Source organism: Artemia franciscana, chromosome 8 (assembly GCF_032884065.1).
Source record: "Artemia franciscana chromosome 8, ASM3288406v1, whole genome shotgun sequence".
In the NCBI taxonomy this organism is placed as follows: Eukaryota; Metazoa; Arthropoda; class Branchiopoda; order Anostraca; family Artemiidae; genus Artemia; species Artemia franciscana.
Genome location: NC_088870.1, coordinates 37,755,943 through 37,779,741, shown reverse-complemented (window position 1 = coordinate 37,779,741; position 23,799 = coordinate 37,755,943). Strand labels below are relative to the sequence as shown.

At 33.9% G+C, this 23,799-nt stretch overlaps 2 protein-coding genes across 2 annotated transcripts in view; one reads left to right on the top strand and one right to left on the bottom strand.

Moving 5' to 3' along the window:
* Positions 1-1,037: 1,037 nt before the first annotated feature.
* LOC136030377 (uncharacterized) lies at positions 1,038-21,232 on the bottom strand. The gene is made up of 4 exons (XM_065709301.1): positions 21,095-21,232; positions 15,099-15,283; positions 8,525-10,021; positions 1,038-4,336 (listed from the first exon to the last, which is right to left on the bottom strand). Exons 2-4 carry the CDS (start codon positions 15,270-15,272, stop codon positions 1,805-1,807), a joined length of 4,203 nt encoding a protein of 1,400 aa, XP_065565373.1. The 5' UTR covers positions 15,273-15,283; positions 21,095-21,232; the 3' UTR covers positions 1,038-1,804.
* Positions 21,233-21,236: 4 nt separating this feature from the next.
* Positions 21,237-23,799, top strand: part of LOC136030380 (syntaxin-5-like) — a 61,361-nt gene continuing 58,798 nt past the window's right edge. The window contains exon 1 of the mRNA XM_065709305.1: positions 21,237-21,326. The gene's annotated coding sequence lies outside the window, so the exon portion shown is untranslated. The remainder of the gene's footprint in view (positions 21,327-23,799) is intronic.

Genomic DNA, 23,799 nt, shown 5'->3' with positions numbered 1-23,799 from the left:
TCCTCATGGGTCCTTAGGCCTAACAAGACCGCAATAGTAGAGGGGAGGGGGGATGAAACCTATGGTCCAATTTTCACCATAAACAAATAAAAGTTCAAATAGGGATAAATCCTTTTATTAGACAGTGAAAAACAGATGCAAAAGTTGTTGATATTTTGACCATCAGTGATTATCGTCAGCAATAACTGCTAATGTCTTTTCGCTTCTTTTTGTCTACTGGCTGAAAATCACCCTGATTTTCTTGGTTTTTTTTTAAATAGTTCCTCGTTTTTTGTCAAAGCTAAAATTACAACAAAATAAAGTCAAAATACCTAACTTTCACCATTAAATAGACGAAAAGGGTTAATATTTTACATGGATTCTTATCCATCTCTTTGCATCCAGATGAATACAGTAGCAGATGCGTTGAAACTTCCGCGTTAACAACCCTTTTCAGAGGGACAAATGTGTTTTCTTGATAGGAATGAGAAAGTTTGACTTGTTCTCGATCTTAAAGAAGGTAAATAATGTATTTAAAAAGCAATAATAAAAAAAAACAAAGTATAAAAATAAGGTTTAATACACAAATCACCCAGAACGCAATCACTGAATAATAAATTACTTAGTTGAGTTTCTTGACTCTTAGAGATGAAAAACAATGAAAATAAAACGGAAAATCGAGGTGCAATTCACAAGCTTCATAACCGGTCTTAACATTTTTAAGCCAAACTTACAAGTTAAAAGTCAGATTTAATTCACAAAACTTGCATTTAAACTCATCAACGAAACAACATAAAATTAACGAATTGCAATTGTTTCTAAGACCCCCAACAAAAAGGCTACACTCGACGGGGATGTCGAATTCGTGTGGCGGTAGTACTTTTTATCTGGTTTTGAGCCAAAAATTGATAAAAGGTGGCGTCTCAGAATATTCCAATGCAAAAAAAAAGAATTTCGGAAAAACATTATTTTTCAAGATATAAGTTAAAAGTGCGCTTAAGAAAACTGGCACTAATGTCAAAAAAGAAGCGCGAGCGCAAACTAGCGTTAGGCATTTCTTGTTTTTTTTTTTTTAAATTGAGATCTGACAGTTATTACAACAAAAATTTTGTCTTTTTCTTAAATATAAAAATCCTAAAAACACCAAACGCTAGATGGCGTTGAAAAATTTCTTTTTTGTTAATACTGGCAACAGTAAATCTTATAAAGTTGGCATGTACAAATGCTTTTTTCAAGGGGGAATAACATAACATAATATTTAATAACTAAGGTCTGCCTTCCTCTCCCTACGTAAGTACAGGGTCTGAGCTGTCTAATCATTCTTACAAGCTTAGTGATAATTATTACTAATATTTCTGAAATCAACCATAAAATGAAGAGTAAATTTTTTGGATACTTAAAATTGCTAGTTACATTTGTCCATTAGACTAGCTTTTGGATAGCCTGTTCCATTTAATTCTCACTTTAGCTTATACTTCAAAGAAGGTAACTTTTGACAAGAAATCGAAAATTTGTATTATCTATTGCTTGATATTATCTTAAAAAAGACGAGAAGTGGATTAAGGCATATTTTCCGCTAAATCTTTCTCCCGGATTTTCATACTACAATATATGAAAATATAAAATTTATGGGTTTCTTTTAAGATCAAAGTTTGTATTACAAAGTAAAATTTGTGAAAAGGTATATTAGCGACTTGCCAGCTCCCCCAAACCCACCTTATATAACAAACTACACCAAACCTTTTTCTGCGATTTCCTTATCAAAACAAGTGCTTCTACATATTTGCACCTTCTGATTAGGAATTTGTGTTCCTTTCTAAGCTTATTATTCCCTTTTAACTATCCTCATCTTTTTTAGAGCATGTTTAATATTTAGAAAGTGGACAATCCCACCATTCGTACTAATAGCCAAACTTTCTCTGTGTTCAGCATTGCCAGACCATACAATTCCAGTAACAGCTTGCAATCCTTGAATTCCTTCGTGAAATGGGTATAAAATACATTCTTCAGATTTAAAGCGTGGTCCCTTAAGCTTATCATTAATTACAATACAACCGTTATTAATACTAAACATACTCAATCGGACGGTGGCTCCTCTAGAGTATCTTTCATCTTTACTTGGATTCATATTAAATGAACAGATGATTTCCCCAGATTCTGTTCCATGCGCAATAAGATCATACCAGGGATTATAAGCAGAGGCACAAACACTTGAATTTTGCACCAAAATATGGGAAAGATGAAATCCAACACCAATATCAAGTATGTGTGTTCCACGACGGTCGTTTAAGTAGTGGTCTCCACTGACTATTAAGTTTGGCCACTGAATTGGCCACTCAATATTCGTATTTAATGACATTTTATGAGTAACTAATGGTGTATTGTTTAAACGTACTCCATCTAAGTCAAATACGTTTGTAGTTTTATCAAGACTACAAGTTGCTAAAAAATTACCATTAAACTCACTACAGAATTCAACTGAACTTACTAAAGTTGAATGAGCATAAAACGTCAGTATAGGAAAAACCGTTTTCCTAGGACCTAAATTTAGAGTCTTGTTCAAAGATATATTCCAAATAGCCACTAATCCATCAGAAAACCCAGCAGCAATTTTATTATGTCCTTTACCTTTGAACCAACACAAAGAGTGGCACTCCGAAGATACACAAGGTACAGCTAGGGTTCGATTTGGACTTACATGAAACGCACGATTTAATTCTACCATGTCTGGAGATGGCAGTGCTAGTAAATTTACAGCAGATCCTGACGCCATTGCTAGAATACCAATGCGTGATGTATCAGCACCTCCAGACGGACACCAGGTAGTATCATTTATGACATCTGATGTCACAATCACAGCATACTTAAACATGTAATCTTTCATGTCCCATAGTTGTAAAAAGCTTTCAGTTGCCACACTAACATAATCACTGTTTGGGCACCAAGCCAAACTAAGAACAGGCTCGACACAATTTAAAGTACAACCATCACTTGTAAAAGAATCAATCATTTTCTGTTCCCTTGTTTCGGCTATGTAAACAGGTAGTGGTTCCTGTTTATAGCAATCTAATGGCTCTGAATTTTTCCACTCTTGCAAGTCAGGCATTATATTGGAGAATAGAGGGATTTTTGAATAATTACTCTCCTCGAATTCTCTTACAATTTTTTCAGCTCTCGTCAAAAGATTTAAGGGTAAACTAGAACCGGAAATCCACTTGATTTGAGAAAGTTCATAACTTCCAAAAGAGCTTTCTGATTCTCCTTTAGTAGCTTGTGTTGATGGACGGCTTCTGGGTGTACCCATGGGTGTGTCAATTTCATCATCATGCTCATCATCAATCAGCACAACTTCCTCAACATCTTCATCAATAGATTCTTCCATATTTTCATGCTCTTCAGCAACATGTTTATTAATATCAGCAGTATTCAGACACGTAAACTCACAATTTTTGCACGTAAAAACACCCATTTCCTCATCAAATGGCTTAAATGAAAGCCTAGCTTTTTGACTAGATTTTCTTTTGCCAACAACAGAGCTACAATCAACAATATTCTTGGCTTCACAAGATTTTTTATGAGTTGTCATTTCTTTGACATATTTGCCACAAACCTCGCACTGGATTTTTGTTACACCACAGACCTTTACGTGGTAAATACAGCCAGGTATTGTGCTCAAGTCTTTGCTACACCGTGGGCAATGCATTGGTACCCCCATTGAAACCAAACTATTCCATTCTTTTGATTTAATTTCTATCTTTTCTTGGTCTTTAATACCGGCTAGCAGATCGTGTTGATGATAATTGTGAAAAATAAAATCAGACTCATTCATTTTTAAACCACATTCATCACATTCAACATCACCAGGCTCAAAACAAACACTTATATGCTTTAAAAATTCGTCCAAGTAAAATTTTTTTTCGCATATCCGACAAGAATACAAATCCAGCTGATGCATTTTATATAGTTGCTTGGCGTGTGGAATTCGGCCTTTGAAATTTGTTATCCATGCTCTACAATTATGTTCTCTGTAAGCATGAGGGAGGAACAAATAACCAGAAAGGATTTCAAAACACACGCTGCAGCAAATTTTACTGGAGGATTCGATGAAACTGGGGAACTCAACTGGAGCCAGATTTTCTTCCTTCAATTTTTCTTTGTTTCTTGCTTTCTTTGCACTTCCTTTGATTTCTTTCCTTTCTTCCTTTGATTTTTCTTTGTTTTTTGATTTTTTTATAACAGATTTTCCCCTTTTGGGGCTCCAGAAGTCACTTTCATTTTCAGAAACTTTATGAGGTGAAGAAGCGATTTCGTTTTCACCTTCTTCTTCATCATCCAACTGTAGTTTCTTATTTTCAACCTAAAATAAAATTGATGAGTGATACACAAAATACATAATAGCCTATACATACAAAGGAGCCCTATCCCTTCATCAGTACAAGGTGACCTCCTCCCCTGGGTCAAGTGACAGACCCAACTTTATTCTAAACCCTTCCCTGAAAATCAACATTCTATGAAACCTTCTAACATTTTGGTAGTACGACTCTGTATTAGTTATTTTGAAACTATGATGGTCTGGTAAAAAGTTATTCCGTCAGCACTAGAAGAAACTGAATAAAAAAAGTGGAAAATAATATGTTGCTAAACACTGGAATTTGATAAATTAGTATTTAGCCAACACTACATGTTTCAACATGAAGACATTAATAGAAAAAAAGTACAGGCGGCATATCCTTCAATCACGAGGTCAATAGGATGAAATTCAAGACATAAGGGGTTTTGAGATTGGCCCAAATTTAATGATCAAAACTTTCTAGCTCTATCCGTTTCTGAAAATGTTAGTCTTTGTTGAAGTAGCACTGCCACTTAAAACAATCAATTCCCTTCTGAGGAAGGTTTACAGAGATATATTTTTATTCTGAAATAGCCAATTATTCAAGCTAATTCACCGGAAATGCCACGAAAAAAGCTATTATTTAATAATGTTCATTTTTTTCTTACGTTTGTCTCTTTTTAATTTTTTTTCTTTATCAAAAAACTCTCTTGGTTCTATTCAAGAAAACTATATATACAAGTTTAATTAAATTGATATGAGCTGGTGAAGAGCTTTTAGCCAAACAATTTGACAACACGGTTTATTTTGATTTTACTCCAAGAAAGACCTTTTTTAACATTCTTTTTTTTACTGTAACCTCGCGCAATCGTCTTCGAGCTTTAGCTTTTGGGCCTCTCAAGATTGATCGCCATTAGCTTAATTAGGTGGAGTTTGAAAACGGGATGATTTAAATTTCGGACAAGCGTTTCAGTTAACAGGCCTTGTGTCAAATGGATGATATAAAACTACGATGAACTTGGCGTTGTTCAACACCAGTTACAACATGTTATGGAGTTAAGCAAGCTTTATCAAAGAGCTTGGAAAACTTTGTGAATTTTGGGGGGAAAGCGCAATAAAAGAGCACTTTGTTTAATAAATATACAAAAGGGTAAGAAAAAGTTCAAACAAACATACATTAAACGAGGAAGATCAAGCTTCTGTTTTTGTATACTAATTTGAACTATATTAAAACACATCACCGAGCAAGAATAGCTACTATGAGAATATAAGTTAAAAATCAACAAAAATCACGAAGGAATGAACCTTACAAGACTTTTTAGCATCAGAAGTTACGTAATAATTTTGAACAGGCCTAGTTGTTTCGAGATGGAATCAGTGATGAATCCAGATTTTTTCTATTGGGGGTGGATGTACATTTTGAGATAAATTTAAGAGCCAGAAGACTTTTATACGTTCTTACTAAAAAAAATTTCCGTCCGAGTCACATCATATGGAAGAGGTGGTCGCAGAATATTTGGAAGGAGCTCATTTGATTGGAAATTGAGTTTGAGCACCCTTTTTAAGAGCCAAAATTGGCCGGTGGACAACCAGCTCTGCTCTTCTGTTCTTTTTTCCCCAAAAGATATTCAATCATAATTTATAAATAGCCATTTCGTTTAAAATGATCCAAAGGCCAAATTACTATGCCTCATGAGTTGACATAACCCCCCGAAGACCCTGTGGCAAGGGCTGTAAGGTTTGGGAGTTGCTTATTTTTGGCATAAAAGATTTTTTATTGTGATAACATAAACATAACAAATGCCAACGTAGAGAATTAGACAAAACTTAAAATAAGTGAAAACTAAATTAACATTCAACTCAAACTTAAAACAAACAAAATTACTACCCATTCCTCTTTCCCATCCCTTAGCTGGTGAAGTTCGGAGCCTATTGCTTCATTTGCTTTTTGTTGAAAACTAGTGTATTTTCAACAGTGAGGTTTAGTTTTTCAAAACACGGATGACAAACAAAACAAATATAAATATACGGTAAAAATCAATATGCCTGGGAAGAACTAAGCAAAATAAATTCAACATTTAATACGTGATATTGATTCCGGGAAATTTGAACACTTCGGGATAAAACACTTTGTCTTCAAGTTACAATATTGTTCACTGTTTTCAAAATAAAACAGGGCACGAGAATACAAAACAGTATTTTTTTACTTTTCAAAGTTATGAATATAGAAAATGTTTATAACATACTTCCTTTTCAGTAAAGCGCAAATGACGCAATAAGCCTTAGACATTTTGCGGTTAGAGGACAGGGAAGGGGCAGTAGCCAAACTCCTGTTTATAGTAATGTTTAGCTCATTTTAAGTTTGACTTCAATATTCAGTTTAATTTTTGCTAGTTCTAAGATTTATTTATTCAACTAAATTAGTACTTCACTTTTTTTTTGAAAGACTACATCTTTAGTAAACACTACTGCAGCTTCTACTTTTACAAATAGAACTATTAAACTAAATTAAAAGAGTATAACTGCATACTGCTTATCAAAATATTATAATACATTCAGGTTGCCAAGAGGACTTATCTGCTTCATATCACAAATTACTATGGTTATAAAGTTGAAAATTTCAGAGAATAATAATGCGAATGTTATGCTAAAATAAAATACACTTGATACATCAAATTTGTCAAAAGGGTGTATGTCGAAATATCTATACTGATCACAGCAATGGCTATGGATATTAAATTAAAAAATTCATGGAATGCTAGAGGGCATGTTAAACAATCATCAAAAGACGCAAAATGCGTCTATGATGTCAAAACAGCACATATTCAATGTTTCAAAAAGAATTAGGGAAGGGTGTCAAGCCAGACCATTTGGAGAATGTTGATGAGGATACTGAACTTAAAGAAAGTTATGTGTATCCCAGTTGTCAATGGGCGTAGCTGCAATATATTGTGAATAGCTAATTTTAAATTTATTAAGCTGAAAATTTCAGGAAGCATGGTGAAATGAATCATAAGAAATGAGATGCCTTCCGGTTTTCAAAAGGACATATGTGCAACATCTTTGGAATAGTAAAGGGTATTAAGCTGAAACTTTCAGAGAACCTTGAGCAGGGCGTTGATCTTAAATAAACGCTACTATGTGCATTCTGGATGTCAAAAAGATATATGTGAAATATCTAAGGATAAGGTAATGGTATTTAGCTGAAACTCTTAGGGAATAGAACTAAATGAAAAGATATTATTTACATTCAGCTTGTTAATATGTTATAATAATAATAATAATAATGATCCATTTACCCACCACTTACAAAAAGATTATAGTGGAGCAAGAAAAATAAAATGAAAAAAAAATTAACACACTAATAAAAAGAAACAGGAACAGCTAAAAGTATTGAGTTAAAACTTTCAGAGCATGTTAATGGGAATTTTGAACTCAGTCAAAAGACCCTATGTGCATCCTGAGCGTCACAGGGGCGTATCTGCAATATTTTAGGAATGGTTAATAGTATTTAGCTTAAACTTTCAACGAGTGTTGGGGGGATATTGAAATGCATCAAAAGACACTAGTCAAAACTAAAAAAATTAAAATTGGATATTTCAATTCTTTAGTCAAATACTTGAAAAACCAGAGAGGTCTAATTTTGAAAAAAAAAAATCATAAAAAGAACATATCGAACAGTTCACAGTAACAAACTGTAAATAAGGAGTGACTCGGCCCAATAGTAACTCATCCCTCTATTTCCCCAAAGATATCTGACCGAAATTTTGAGATAGTTATTTTGTTCAGCATAGTTGAAAGGTCAGATAATTATGTCTCTGGGGAAAAAATAGAAGGGAGAACCAAAATTCCCTGGATTATTTGAAAAAGATCATAAATTAATTATAAAAACTTGTTTTATCAACTGAAAATAGGGAGCAAAGCTGGCCATGCTGCATGAGGAGCTGCTAGATACAGCTTTTTATCGATTTTCGCCCGATTATCTTTTAATCCATCCATTTTATTAATTTTATTGTTGTATAATTGTAGTCTACTGTATTCACTTGCCTTCCTTGTTTTACTTCACAAGTATCATTTTTATTTAAAACATAGTTTAAAAATAATTATTATTATTAAATATCCCCTCATGAATTATGAAAGTTTTGTATAACTTTTCTGTTTCTCAACATCCCTTGGAAAGAGAATCTTCAGATTTTTTTTCTGAATTGCACTTACCTTTTGTTTTTTTAGGCTCCTTCTATTCAGTGGAGTCACTTCCATTTCATGTGGTTGCACTCTAAGTCTTTTCTCACTTGTATTCTTTACTCCTAGTGTTTCAATAGGATTATCAACACTAGAGTTAGGGTCGCAACCTGCAGGTGCAACAGCTATTCCACTATCTTTCAAGCTTTCTCGGGACGTACTTTCAGTGGCAGCAGAATGACTAAGCACCTGTTTTGGGGATTTTCCATGCTTTCTATTGCTCTTTGATATGGAAGGCTCAATCGCTTGAATAGGAATTAGAGATGGTAAATCAGTATACTGTTCATCCACAAAATCAGTTTGACTATTCACAATGGACACAGAAGGCATACCACAGGTTTCAACAACTGTACTAATTCCCTCCAATTTTTCAAAGGATAAGTTTTTAGAAACAGATGATGTCTGCTGCGACTGTTTTGGAGGTCTTCCACGCTTTTTGCTACTTCTCATTTCACTAGATTGACTGTTCTTACTAAGCCTTGGTGACACTACGACATGTCTTTCATCTTCAGTTTTGGAGGGTAAACTACTGGGAGCATTGGTTCTACTTTTACCTGAAGCAGTAGATTCTTCTTTTTCTTCCATAACTGTTTCTGGCAGTAAAACTGGTGGAAGATCCCCTTCAGTTCTTATCAAATTACTGTCTGGAATGCTTTTTCTTTTCTGTGCTTCTAAGGAAGGTGTGGGACGAGGAACTTCACTTTTACTAACACGTCTATCAACTCCTAGTTTTCCACTATTATTATCTACTTGTTTCATTGCTGATTCTCCTGTCTTAGAGCTACTCTTCATAAGGATCCTAGTTTGATTCTTAATAGCCACAGCAGAGGGTGTCTTTTTGTGGGTTGTGTTCAAATTTGAGGTGTCTTTGGTTTTCTGAACAGCCTTTTGCTTTTGAGCCAAAACGTATTTCTTTTCTTCCCGGTTCTTAACCAATTCGTCTTTTTTCTTTTTTATTTCAGTTCCAGTGTTGCCAAACATATCCACTAAAGTTATGTTGCGCTTTTTCTCATTGTCACCTGCTAATTTCGGTTTTTGATTGGGCTCTTTAGGCTTATCTCCCTTTAAAGCTACATCAGGTTTCAAAAGCTTATTTTCAGGCTTAATCGAAATCCCTTTATGGGTAGATTTAATCTTAGGAGTGTGAAAGTTTCCCATAATTTGATTATCTTTAGGTATTATTCCTAATTCAGTGGCAAAATCAGCAGCCAACTGTTGGTCAAATAAATCAATAAAATGCTGTGCCTCCATATTTAGCTGGATTGTTTGTTGTTCAGTGTGCTTCTTTTTATTAAGCGATTTCCCAGGGGTACACTTCCAATTTGAGGGCTGTACTTCATCTTTTTTCAATTCCTTTTCAGGTACTGGAAACATGTCTTCAATATTTAGATCTGAATTCTTACTTGAGCTTTTAGTTGAGAATATGCTTGATGATTTTCTACCATCTTGTTCCAAATTATATGGACTAGCCTGAAAAAGAAATTTTTTTTTCTCAATGTTTCAAAAGTTCTCTTCTTTCAGCCAGTTTCTTCAAGAAGAAGGCAATAACATTGAATGAATGAATAAGTAAAGCATTCCATTAAAACCCAATAAAGGTGTTATGTTTCGTCTTAGAAATTTCTTAAAGTTAAAAGACTTGAAGCTGCCTAACCTGTTTTCAAGAAGAAGACAATAACACTGATTGTAAAGATGAAATATTTCACTGAGAGGACACCAAACCTGTCTCAAAAAGAAGGCAATAACATTGATTACAAATATGAAACATTTCGCTAAAATCTAATCAAATTAATTTTCGATTTTGTGATTTCTTTATAAAAGTTTGAAGACTTGAAGGCGCCTAACCTGTCTTCAAAAAGAAGGCAATAACATTGATTGCAAAAACGAAATACTTCGCTGAAATCTAATAAAGTTGTTAATTTGTTTAAGCAATTTCTTTCTAAAAGTTGACAGACTTAAAACACCTAACCTGTTTTCAAGAAGAAGGCAATAACATTAATTGCAAAAATGGAATTTTTCACTAAAATCTAATAAAAAGTTAGTTTTTGGTTTTGTAAATTCTTTGTAAAAGTTTGAAGACCTGAAGACACCAAACCTGTCTCAAAAAGAAGGCAATAACATTGATTACAAAAATGAAACATTTCGCTAAAATCAAATTAATTTTCGATTTTGTAATTTCTTTATAAAAGTTTGAAGACTTGAAGGCGCCTAACCTGTCTTCAAAAAGAAGGCAATAACATTGATTGCAAAAACGAAATACTTCGCTGAAATCTAATAAAGTTGTTAATTTGTTTAAGCAATTTCTTTCTAAAAGTTGACAGACTTAAAACACCTAACCTGTTTTAAAGAAGAAGGCAATAACATTAATTGCAAAAATGGAATTTTTCACTAAAATCTAATAAAAAGTTAGTTTTTGGTTTTGTAAATTCTTTGAAAAAGTTTTAAGATCTGAAGACACCAAACCTGTCTTCAAGAAGAAGGCAAAAACATTGATTAAAAAAATGAAATATTTCGCTAAAATCTAATAAAGTTAATTTTTACTTTTGTAATTTCTTTATAAAAGTTTGAAGACATGAAGGCGCCTAACCTGTCTTCAAGAAGAAAGCAATAACATTGATCGTTAAAATGAAATATTTTGCTGAAATCTAATAAAATTGTTAATTCGTTTTAGCAATTTCTTTATAAAGTTAAAAGACATGAAACACCTAACCTGTCTTCACGGAGAAGACAATAGGCTGATCCAGGGGGGCCCCCAAGCCCCCCAGGATTTTTCTGGTGCCCTCTTATCCTTTTTTTAACTCTTTTGTTAAACAAATTTGTCAGTTGGTCAATTTTTGGCACCTTTGTTACATTTCGCCCCCTCCCCAAGATTTTGCTCATTGGCGCTTGTCACATTAAGCCTCCCCCAAGATTTTGCTCTAGATCCACCCCTGTAAGAACATCTTCTTTCTAAAAAGAACTAAAAATAATTAAGCTATTTATCGTTAAAGAGGATGTTTATATTTAACAAAAGTTTACAAAGACAAAAAAAAAATCAGCTTCAATAGGTTGCACTGAAATACTTCACTTTTTCAATTCACTGTTATTAACTTTTTTGATGACAGGTTAGGTGTCTTCAAACTTTTAAAAGGATATTACTAAACCAAAAATCAACTTAGTGGGATTTCGGTGAAAGATTTCATTTCTGCATTCAATGTTATTGCCTTCTTCTTGAAGACAGGTTAGGTGTCTTCAAACTGTAATATAGAAGATCAATTTATATTAGATTTTAGCAAAAATGTTTCATTTTGCAATCCCTGTTATTGCCTTTTTCTTGAAGACAGGTTAGGTGTCCTTAAGTCTTCGATTTACACAAAGAGATTGCAGAAAAAAATATTTTATTTTTGCATTCAGCATTAATGCCTTCTTCTTGAAGACAGGTTAGGTGTTTTCAAATCTTCAAACTTTTACAAAAAAAAATTATAAACCAAAATCAACTCTGCTGGATTTCAGTAAAATGTTTCATTTTTGCATTTAAGGTTATTGCCTTCTTCTTGAAGACAGGTTAGGTGTTTTCAAATCTTCAAACTTTTACAGACAAATTATAAACCAAAATCAACTCTGCTGGATTTCAGTAAAATGTTTCATTTTTGCATTTAAGGTTATTGCCTTCTTCTTGAAGACAGGTTAGGTGTTTTCAAATCTTCAAACTTTTACAAACAAATTATAAACCAAAATCAACTCTGCTGGATTTCATTAAAATGTTTCATTTTTGCATTTAAGGTTATTGCCTTCTTCTTGAAGACAGGTTAGGTGTTTTCAAATCTTCAAACTTTTACAAACAAATTATAAACCAAAATCAACTCTGCTGGATTTCAGTAAAATGTTTCATTTTTGCATTTAAGGTTATTGCCTTCTTCTTGAAGACAGGTTAGGTGTTTTCAAATCTTCAAACTTTTACAAAAATATTATAAACCAAAATCAACTCTGCTGGATTTCAGTAAAATGTTTCATTTTTGCATTTAAGGTTATTGCCTTCTTCTTGAAGACAGGTTAGGTGTTTTCAAATCTTCAAACTTTTACAAAAAAATTATAAACCAAAATCAACTCTGCTGGATTTCAGTGAAATGTTTCATTTTTGCATTTAAGGTTATTGCCTTCTTCTTGAAGACAGGTTAGGTGTTTTCAAATCTTCAAACTTTTACAAAAATATTATAAACCAAAATCAACTCTGCTGGATTTCAGTGAAATGTTTCGTTTTTGCATTTAAGGTTATTGCCTTCTTCTTGAAGACAGGTTAGGTGTCTTCAAGTCTTCAAAACTTTTACAAAGAAATTACAGAAATAAACAAACCAATTTTGTTAGATTTCAGTAAAATATTTCATTTTTGCATTCAAAATAATATTGAAGGCATTTAACCGGTCTTCAAGAAGAAGGAATAACATTGGATAGAAAAATGAAATATTTCACTGAAGCCTAACAAAGTTGATTTTTGTTTCTGCAATTTCTTCGTAAAAATTGAAAACTTGAAGATTCATAACTTGTCTTCAAGAAGAAGGCAGCAACATTGAATGCAAAAATGAAATATTTCACTGAAATCTAACAAAATCGATTTTTTGTTCCTGCAATTTCTTTGTAAAAATTAGAAGACTTGAAGACATCTAACCTATCTTGAAAAGAAGACAATAACGTTGAATGCAAAAATGGAATATCTCCTAACCTGTCCTAAAGAAGAAGACAGCAACATTGAATGTCAAAATGAAAAATTTCACTGAAACTTAACATGATATATTTTTTGTTTATGTAATCTGTTTATAAAAAAATAAGATTTGAAGAGCCCTAACCTGTCTTCAAGAAGAAGGCAGCCACATTGAATGCAAAAATGAAATATTTCACTGAAACCTAACAAAATTGATTTTTTGTTTTTGCAATCTCTTTGTGTAAATCGAAGACTTAAGGACACCTAACCTGTCTTCAAGAAGAAGGCAATAACAGAACTTGCAAAATGAAACATTTTTGCTAAAATCTAATATAAATTGATCTTCTATATTACAGTTGAAGACACCTAACCTGTCTTCAAGAAGAAGGCAATAACATTGAATTCAGAATTGAATGAAATTATTTTTAGTTCTTTTTAGAAGGAAGATGTTCTTACAGGGGCAGATCTAGAGCAAAATCTTGGGGGAGGCCCAATATGACAAGGGCGCCAATGACCAAAATCAAGGGGAGGGGGGGAGGAATGTAACAAAGGTGCCAAAAATTGACTAACTAACAAATATATTAAGAATCCGGGGGGTGAGGGCTTGGGTCCCTTCTGGTCCCCTGTATCAGCCAGTGTTTCCTTACTAAAATCTATCACAAAATGGTAGTTTAAGATTTATTATCCCAACAGTCAAGAAAGTAAAACAACATAGTTATTATTATTTTTTTTTTTTTTTGCAAACTTTGCCATTAAGGGGATGTGCTCCCAAAACCACACCCAAAATTGCATGCAGTCATAAATTGCATGCAAGTCATTGTAAAAATAATTTAGCATAAATATAGTGGGAAAAGTTTAACATGTGTCAAAACCATAAAAAAATTGACTCATAAAGTGAGACAAAATTCACTGAAAACTGCCAAAAAACTAAACACTTTAAGATTTAGCCAAAAAAACAGTTAAAAAAATTGAAAAGGAAATCACCATTTTACTCTTTGAAACTTAAGTGATAAAACTGGCTTCAAAATCCAAGATAGCAGGCAGAGGAAGAGGACAAAAAAGATTTTGTTTTTTCAAATAAAGATTTAGAAGGCTTAATGCACCAGAGCTTGAGCCCACATTTTGAATAGGCCTATAAAATATCACTGTATTCAAAAAACCCTATTGGCTCTCAAAAAAGAAGAGGTAAATCCTTGCAAATACTCATAGGGACCCAGTATGCTTTGGTTTATATTTGGGGACAAGACTTTTATTTTAAGAAAAGAAAAAAATAGTAATTTTTTCTGAAAACCAACGTATATCAGATTCAATAGCAGTTGAAACCAAGATCATAAATTTTTTTTTTGTCCAACTTGATAAAAAAAATACAACAACCAATTACATCATATCTGAATTTTAAGAAGCTACCAGCATTGACATGAACTCCAAATATTCTTGAAATACAATTTGAATCAATATTATTATATAATATTAATAAATAGACCTACAATATTATTTCTGCTTGTAGAGATCCATAGGCTTTTATTTTGTACGAAGAGCCAAAAATGTAAACGTTGTTAATTTGAACTATCTAAATGACAAGATGGCCTAGCCAAACCTATGGACTGCCTACTTATGGATGACCAATGGATCATATCTCTGATTCCCCTAGTGTGATCATTTGATGCTATTGCTATTATAAGCTGATGCTATTATGTGTCTTAAGCCAAAGCTTTCACAAGGGATGGAATTCACACTCTGCATACCCAAGTCTGTCTTAAAATTTCTCCTAAGCAAGAAGTAATGGCAAGGCCACTGGATTGAACTGTTCCAGTTAAGAGAGGAACCAGGCAAGGTGCAATTGCCTTATCTAGTCTGCTATTTATGACTTACCTTTTCTGAGCATTTAACTTCCAAACCTGCTTGGTCCTCAGCTGATGTTGGAACAGAAGAAATACTACCACTGGGAACTAACTGCTGAAAGTAATCATGCCTACACAAAATTGAACTTTTCTTCTCTTGAGACTTCTTAAGTTCCAGTAACAGCTGAGCTCTCACTTGATCCATTGTTTTGATTCCTGTTAAATCAATACAAGTTCAATTGAGGTTAAAAAATCCAAAATTATTGCATATATATTACTATGCTATCAAAATTATTGTATATATATATATATATATATATATATATATATATATATATATATATACTATGCTATCTTCATAAGTGAGCAATAATTGTGTATGTATTTATTTTTTCTCGAAAATGACTCCATATTTGGAGTCGGACTAAAAGTATTACATGTAGACTCAAGTTTCACTCAATCACCTAAGACTCAATCACCCAAGAGGAAAATTCCAGCATTTGGGTATTTAGATAGTACATAGTCAGCAGTGCCATGCAATTTTTCAATAAAATTAATTCTTTCAGCTGCTCTCTGCCCAGGAGAGTTGTAAAAACAACACAGGACAATCAAGTTGAAAGGACGTGGTAAGACCTTAGGTTGAACACAAACCCACAAAATTTCATCAAAGGGAGTAAGACAAGGAACTAATATTTCTGAAGGATAAAAATCATTATGGGCAAAGAAAAGAATTCCACCCCCTTTCTTACCCAGAGGGTGGGTTTTGGGTCTGAGTTTAATAAACCGGGAGAAATTATTCACTTTTAACATGTGTGAATTTTGAGCGTGTACTTCAATAACAGCGATTATGTCTGATCTATATATTTTGGAAAAGGAGTCTAATTCATTAAGTTTTTCAAAATTAAGACTTTCAGCGTTGCTTAACAGAAGTGTGGAAAATTTAAAACGACCTGCAAAGGTACCATTTTTACACTTAACTTTATTTAAATTACAAATGGGTACAGGGGGTGTGGTGGGATTCTTAGCGGGGGCCAGATTAATGTAGTCAGAACAAGGGACCGAGGGAGCACATTTGACTCTTATAGGATGACTATTAGAGTCAACATCAATAGATGAATTATTAGAGTAAGAGAAGGATTTGCCTTGGGGATTTGGGGGTGGGGGGACGGGCAATGATATGGATGAAGCACGAGGAGAACAATTAGGATTCATTACAAGACAATTATTGAATGCAAAAAGTCTCAGACCTGAGTCACGTTGACAGGGTAGGCACAAGGGATAAAACGAATGGGCTGGGGGTGGGGTTCTGTAAGGTGCTGGGAAAGGGGGGTTGGTTGGGAATAGTGATTCATGTCCATCAAGAAATTGCTGGTTTGTGGCAGAGTAGGGAGGGTATGGGGCAGCATACTGTAAGGGGGACAGAAATAGGACTTCTGTATAAGGAGAGGGGGAGGAGATAACAAGGGGTAGGGGGGAGTATGTAATTGGGAAGGGTTTATTAATTGTTGATCTGAAAATGCAGGGGGATGAGAATGGGACTTGACAGGAACCTGACCATGGGGAGGAGGGGGTCGTGAGTGCTTTCGACGCTGCCCTAAGAAAGATTGGTTTTAAAACTACCATTTGCGTCTGATGATACATGAGCAAAATTACATGACTTAAAATGCTTAGTAAATTTAGCAGGATTAAGGTGGCTTCTGGGCAGCCCAGTTTTGTGGAGCCTACTACGACCTTTAATGGGCGATTCAATATGAGCTTTTGTACAGCCAAAGCACCTTCCACTTGAAAACTTTTTACAAATATCAACATGGGGGTATTTACACAGATTATTTGTACAATGGCTAAAAACATAAAATTTACAAATGTGTAGATATTTACAATTACTAGAAATACATCTACTATCTAAGAAGTTAAAACACACATTAGGTTTATTACATGTAAAATCATTAAGCTAATTTTTTTTGAATATTTGATTGCATTATGTAAGAATGTCTGCTTTAAGTCAGTTCAACTGCATTATCACTTTTTAAAGAAGTGTCATTAACTCTGGATTTCAACAATAAATTATCTTTGGTTGAAACGAGGTCAGTGTGATTAGTTTGTATAACCTTTTTAATCCCTTGAGAAAATTCTGACGAAGGAAGTACACTAGCACTTGCTTGATGAACCAAAGAATTTTGGTAATGAATATTTGTGGAAGTATCAGCTAAATGAGGAATTCTGGGCAGTGAAGGGGAATTTAAAGTATGTATAGCTTCAACAATTGCAAGCTGAAAACCGACTTTTAACAATTTGATTTCTTTGTCCTTGAAGAGATCACTATTCTGGAGCTTGTAAAGATCAGACAAGCTATCATAAAGAAATTCGAGATTAATAATCCATTTCTTGAGATTGATGATTTCTGCATCTTTTTTTAGGCAATCTTCACAGGTATGGGGCTCAAACACACTAGCCTTTTTTGCATTGCACGTCAATTCATCTTTACTGGAGCAAGAAATTTGTGGAGTAATTTTGGGTTGATAGTAGGTGGTAATTTTTGCAGAATCAATCAATCCACGGGAACTATTTTTATCAGTATTCAAAACATGAGGTATGGATGGGGAATTAACAATACCAATTGGAACGATCACTTCCAGTTGATTATCATTGGAATTAGTTGAATTTTCTTCAATAGAAATAAGGTGGGATTTTTTAACCTTGGGTGGTTGGATCACTTCAGGTTGGTTATTGTTGGTAATAATCTTGTCATTTACAACCATTGTTGATCAGCACTGTACACATAATCATTTAGGGTTTTTTAGGCAACTACTTTTTGTGATGCCAGCACAAGCTGGGTGCAACCATGCATTGCACTTAGAACACTGGAATGACCCAGTTCCACATTTTCTGTAGCAATCATTACAAGGATGGGACATTCTAGGCTAAGGAACAAAAAACGAGACACAGACCTTGAATTAGAAACTATATCTTCAACTGAAACCTGGTTGCCTAAGCCAGGATTAGCACTGGTACTTGCTAGAGAAAAGTTCAACAAGGCTGATCTTGTGTCTTCACTTAAAAATCACAGGTGTCATTTATTAAAAAAGAGACGTCTTGACAGGTCAAGATCTAAATGAAGACTATCAAATTTGATAAGACCAAAGAAACAACCTGAACAAAATAAATTCACAATGGGTAAAAATCAACAACCTGGACTATCAAATGAGACAAGATCCTAAAAACAAAAATTTACAAGTCTCATAAATAAATGATAATTCATTGGAAGGAAAAGAAGAAGAAAAAGAAGAACACAAATGACAACAGAGACAAAAATGATGACTGGGGCACTGGGACACAGGGAATATAAATGATGACCATGACACTCAAAGAGAAATTACAGACTGGGACACCAGGACACAAATGATGACTGGGACACAGGGAAACAACTACAATGGGGACGCCAGGGGGCACAAGGGGATATATAAATGACAATGGGGAAACAGGGAATGTTTGATTAGCAATCACCATCAACAAAGCTCAAGGGCAATCATTAGAATAATGAGGTATAGATCTGAATACAGATTGTTTTTCACATGGACAATTATATGTTGCATGTTCAAGAGTCAGTAAAACTGACAATCTATTTATATGCACAGACAATGGGACAGCCAAGAATGTTGTATATTTGCAAGTTTTATGTAGTTAAAAATATATATATATATATATATATATATATATATATATATATATATATATATATATATATATATATATATCTATCTATATTCACAAGTGGGACACAGGGACACAACTAGAATGGCGCACAACTAATATGGCGTGTAACAACTTATGTGTGTGGGGGGGCTTGGGGGGCGTGAAGCGCCCCCACCAACTAGGTGTTGGGGTGGTGCAAAGCGCCACCCCAACAGCTAGCATATATATAGATTTGTTTGGTAGAATACAGACAGACATATACAGATGGATATAGATTACTGCAAAGTGACTTGAACTCACATCCTTCAAATTCCAAAAAGAGGATCAAAGCCAATGTACTGCTCATAAGTGTTAATAAAGTTTTGTTTTATTGAATACTTAATTAATATAGAGTGGTAGAGAAAATGGAAAAGAACTGAAATCTGTTTTTTTTTTTAATGATTGCCATCGAGCTTAGTTTTTTCTTTGTTTTCCCATTTTTTTCCTTTTTTCAGTTTTTTCTTTTTTTTCCTTTTTTTCTTTTTTATTTTTTCTTTTTATTTTTTTCTTTTCTTTAATTTTTTTTGTAGAAGATAGTGTAACAGACATACATACAACTCATTTTTATATATATAGATAAGGTTAGTTTAGGTTAAAAAGTGCTTAAATTTGAATTTACAATAGAAGCAATTATGTAAATAACATAAAAAAGGCTTCAAGTGGTATGTTCACTTTATTGGTAAGTCAGTTATATGAACTGTCATATATTTACCCTATTACAAAGTTTGAACTGTTTTCTTAACATGTTTGTATCTCTACAGCTCCTAACCAAAGCTTATACTGTCAGTAGATTTAGCGGTTTGCTGCTCAAAAGAAAAACTCTAAATTCTGAATTGCCTACAACTTAAATTTACACATTACAGGGGAGGGGGGAGTTCATTTTTACCTTTATAGTCAGAATTGTATCCTGAATCCAAATCTAACATTCATTTGTGTCATAAATGAAAGCCTACCCAGATTCAACATGGAGTTTTACTTAGATGATGTAGAGTATTGTTTTGAATGTTGTGTTCAACACAGGCAAATGTCTTCACAGAACCTGTTTTCAACCATGCTATTCTGGTAGTTTTTAGGAACCTATGTGCAACATGCTTGGAATTTATATCAGGAAAATGCCTTAAAGTTATGAGGGATTGAAAACAGAAAACCTGAGGACAATTACTGTCAAACCTGCTCAAAACACACTTCAAACCTGGTTCCTGAAAACACAACTGGGCTGTTTATTTGGAAACTAGAAGGTATGAGTGCATTGATGTAATGAAGGAATACATTCTTAGGGATGTAGGCTAGCCAATATAGGACCAGCAAGTGGGAAAGGGGGCACATTTGCAAGCAAACTGATCAGGCCTAGGCTATTGTATTTGGAAAGAACATACAAAACAAATCAAGTAGTATATTAGCCTTGTCATATGGCAGTTATAGATTCTTGCATATAGTAGCAAAATTTTGGGTAAAATTCTAGTTAATTGACTTCTTGCTATCTTGGAAAGGGTTTAGGTTAGAAATATGAAACTGGTAAAATTCTAGTTAATTGACTTTTTGCTATCTTGGAAAGGGTTTAGGTTAGGAAAATGAAACTTTCCAGGATGGGTCTACAGGCTAAAGTATGTCCCGGGAAGGTATTTTGAAGGACCCACCTCCACTCCTTTTCTCTCTAGAGGGCCCTGAAATTTGCCTACATGACAGGTCTATACCTACTGAAATTTTCGACAAAACAACATTTTACCTTAATTTTCAGTTACTAGTTGCTTTTTCTCTGCACTTAGTTCTGAAAATGTAATTCCAGTTATTTGAGTAGAATTTTGAGCCATATCAATGTTTGTTTTTTTTTCAAAATTTTGGAAATGTATTTGCATATCTTTAAAACCTTATAAAATGGAACTGAGCAAAGTTATGAAGCTGAAAACAATTTTGTTGTACTTCAATTAAGCAGAAGATCTATTTTCAAGGTTTCACTTTTATAACACACATATTTTTAAAGGTCATGACCCTCTAGAGGGAGAAGGAGTGGAGGTAGTTGCTTCAAAATACCTTCCCAGGACATGCTTTAGTCCGTAGATTCATCCCTGAAAGTTTCATTTTCCTAGCCCAAACCCTTTCTGAGATAGCAAGAAGTCATTTAACTAGAATTTTATCTTTTACCCAAATTTTTAGAAGTTTTCAGAATTTAATAGTTTCCCTCTCAGGGGGGCAAACAATAAAACAGGCTAGGACTAGCCTATAAGTTACCAAATACCCTCGCCTATAAAATTATTAAAATCATTAAGCTTGTTGAAAACAGGGGTGATCACTTACGAACTCAAAGACCAGGAATTCTGCCGTATCTATTATGATACGTATCTATCTGCCCAGGGATTCTAAGTAATGTGGCCAATTATCAGATTTTCAACATGTTTCCTCTGGAGGAAATTATTTTTATTTGAGTTATTTCTTCATTCAAAAGCTAACTTTCCCAGTGCTGCCAATTAAATTTATGAGTATATGTTTTTGGAAAGAAGAGGAATATTTTTGCTCACTTCTACAGGAAAAGGAAGTTGTTTCTACAAACAACTTCAACAGCAACGCTTAAAGAAATTTATAACAAAAGTTCTTGTGATATTTACCCAGATTTATCAGCAGTCAGTTGAACCAATCTTATACCAAACCATCTTCTAGACAACACTATAGTGTTTTTTTGTGGATGGTGAAGTCCTCCCTTTGAAAGAGTGGCAGACAGTCTGGTTTTATATTATCAATTTTTCCCTTCTTTTTTTTGATTGTATTAAAGCTTATTCCAATAGGCAATGCATAGAACACCACCTAAAAAAATCCCCCCTGACCCTACCCCAAGTACCACTGAAAACATTCAACCCCTTGGCTGGTCAAGTCAACTTTCTCAAAGCTCACATGAGGGGTCATTGAATAATACAATGGTGGAAGTCGGGGCGTATGTCACAATACAGGATGAGACTGAAAATGAATTTCAAGAGGTCCTATCAAGAAACTCAAAAAAAAGGAAAAAGATTTCACCAATCAAAAATAATACCCCTTCCCATAATCCAACATTCCCCTCACAAAACCTTGGAATTTACTTAAAAATCACTCCAGATACCCCCTTTGAGATAAAAAAGGTAGCTCTTTTGAGGGTTGCAATCTTTAAAATGTTAAAATCAATGTTTTCATTAAACATTAACCGTGATGGATCTCTGCTAATAGCCCTTCAAGATTCTAAATCAGCAGACATATTACAGAATTCAAAATCTCTTCTTAACATACCAATAAAATCTGTTCTCTGGTCCCCAAACCAAAACCCAACTAAAATAGTAGTGTATAACATCCCTCCAGAAATTCCTATTCAGGATCTAAAAGAAGGACTCTCTGACAGAACTGGTAACCCAATCCCAGTAGCTGATGTAACCCAATTGGGTAAACCAGATGCCAATGGCCAAAAGTTAAGCAAGTCTTTCTTATTCACACTAAGAGAAGAAAATAATAACCTGGATCAGATATTCCTATTTGGACAAAGGAAACCCCACAAGCCCTACAAGCCAAAACCTATCCAATGCCAAAAATGTCTAAGACTAGGACACACAAAAAACACATGCAGTGAAACATTACATGAATGCAATTCTTGTAAAAACTCCCACCCCACTGGAATGATAAATTGTAAAAACAATCAGCCAAAATGTATCAACTGCAATGGTCCCCACGATTCTACTAATAAAACTTTATGCCCTGTATATAAAAAACGAGCACTAACACTCCAAATAGCAACAGAAAAAAACATACCTTACCCTTTTGCAGCAATGGAAGCAAATGCAGCTCAATCACACCTGACCAAAAACTTTATGAAACCACCCAACCCTCTCACCCACAGACCAACCATTCTACCAAAAGCATCAAGCACCCCCAATAAAACTCCTTCCTCAAAGCAACCAAGCTCACATTCCTATAAGAGAGGTTCACCCTGGACAAACCTTCCAGGCTCTACAAGTAATGATAGAATAACAGAATGGCCACCTCTCCCGAGTAGAAATGAATCAGAAGTATTAACGGGTATTAATCAAATTATCAACAAAAAGCCAGATGAATATCCAAATGAATTAACACCTAACATGTGCCTATTTATACTAAATTCTAATGCAGTACAGTCAATGAACCTAAAACAACCACAAAAAGCAAAAATAATAAGCGAATTGGCAAAGTTGTACCTACCCAATCACATGCATATCCAAGCAAAAAAAGATCTTGCTCTGCTCCTAGCAAAGCTAAAGATTGATACACAGCAAAATGAAAATTAAAACAACAAAGCAGCATATTTCAATACTTCAGTGGAATGTAAGATCACTTTCAGAAAATAAGTTAAATGAACTTTTATCTTTTATGAATAAAAATTCCATTGATATTGCTTGCCTTCAAGAAACCCATTTGACTAATAACCAACAAACAAAGTTTCCAGGATATACTATCCTGAGAAAGGATAGGTCTTCTCAGAGAAAAGGAGGTGGCGTAGCTATAATTTTAAATAATAATATTAAATTCTGCGGTATTAATTTCCCAGATTTTTCAAATGATGTTGATGTTATTGGCATCAATGTTTGGATAAATAATACAAAAACATACATATTAAGTCTTTATAACCCCAATGGCCAGACTACAGATGCCATGGATTTTTTCACTTATATTACTAATTCTAATATGCTAAAAAACATAATCATCTGCGGGGATTTTAATGCCCACAGTCTTCTGTGGGGGGATAAGCCAGCAAATAAAGCTGGTAAGCTCATTGAAAGATTGATTTCAAATAATGCCGATTTAGCAATTGCTACCCCTCCTAATCTAAATACATATTTTAACCCCAAAAGTGGTAAATTTTCAACTATTGACCTACAAATTGTTTCAATAAATATACTAAATAAAATTTATATTAAGAAAATTGAAAATCTATGCACTGACCATTTTGCAATAGTATCCTCTTTAAATGAACCAGCCAACATTCTCCCACATATCCCTAAATATGT

Excerpts from the sequence above, each read along its gene's own strand:
- LOC136030377 (XM_065709301.1), bottom strand. The coding sequence starts at position 15,272 with ATGGATCAAGTGAGAGCTCAGCTGTTACTGGAACTTAAGAAGTCTCAA. Across the intron at positions 10,022-15,098 it reads AAGTTAAATGCTCAGAAAAG|GCTAGTCCATATAATTTGGA; the intron begins GTAAGTCATAAA and ends TTTCTTTTTCAG. Across the intron at positions 4,337-8,524 it reads GGAGCCTAAAAAAACAAAAG|GTTGAAAATAAGAAACTACA; the intron begins GTAAGTGCAATT and ends ATTTTATTTTAG.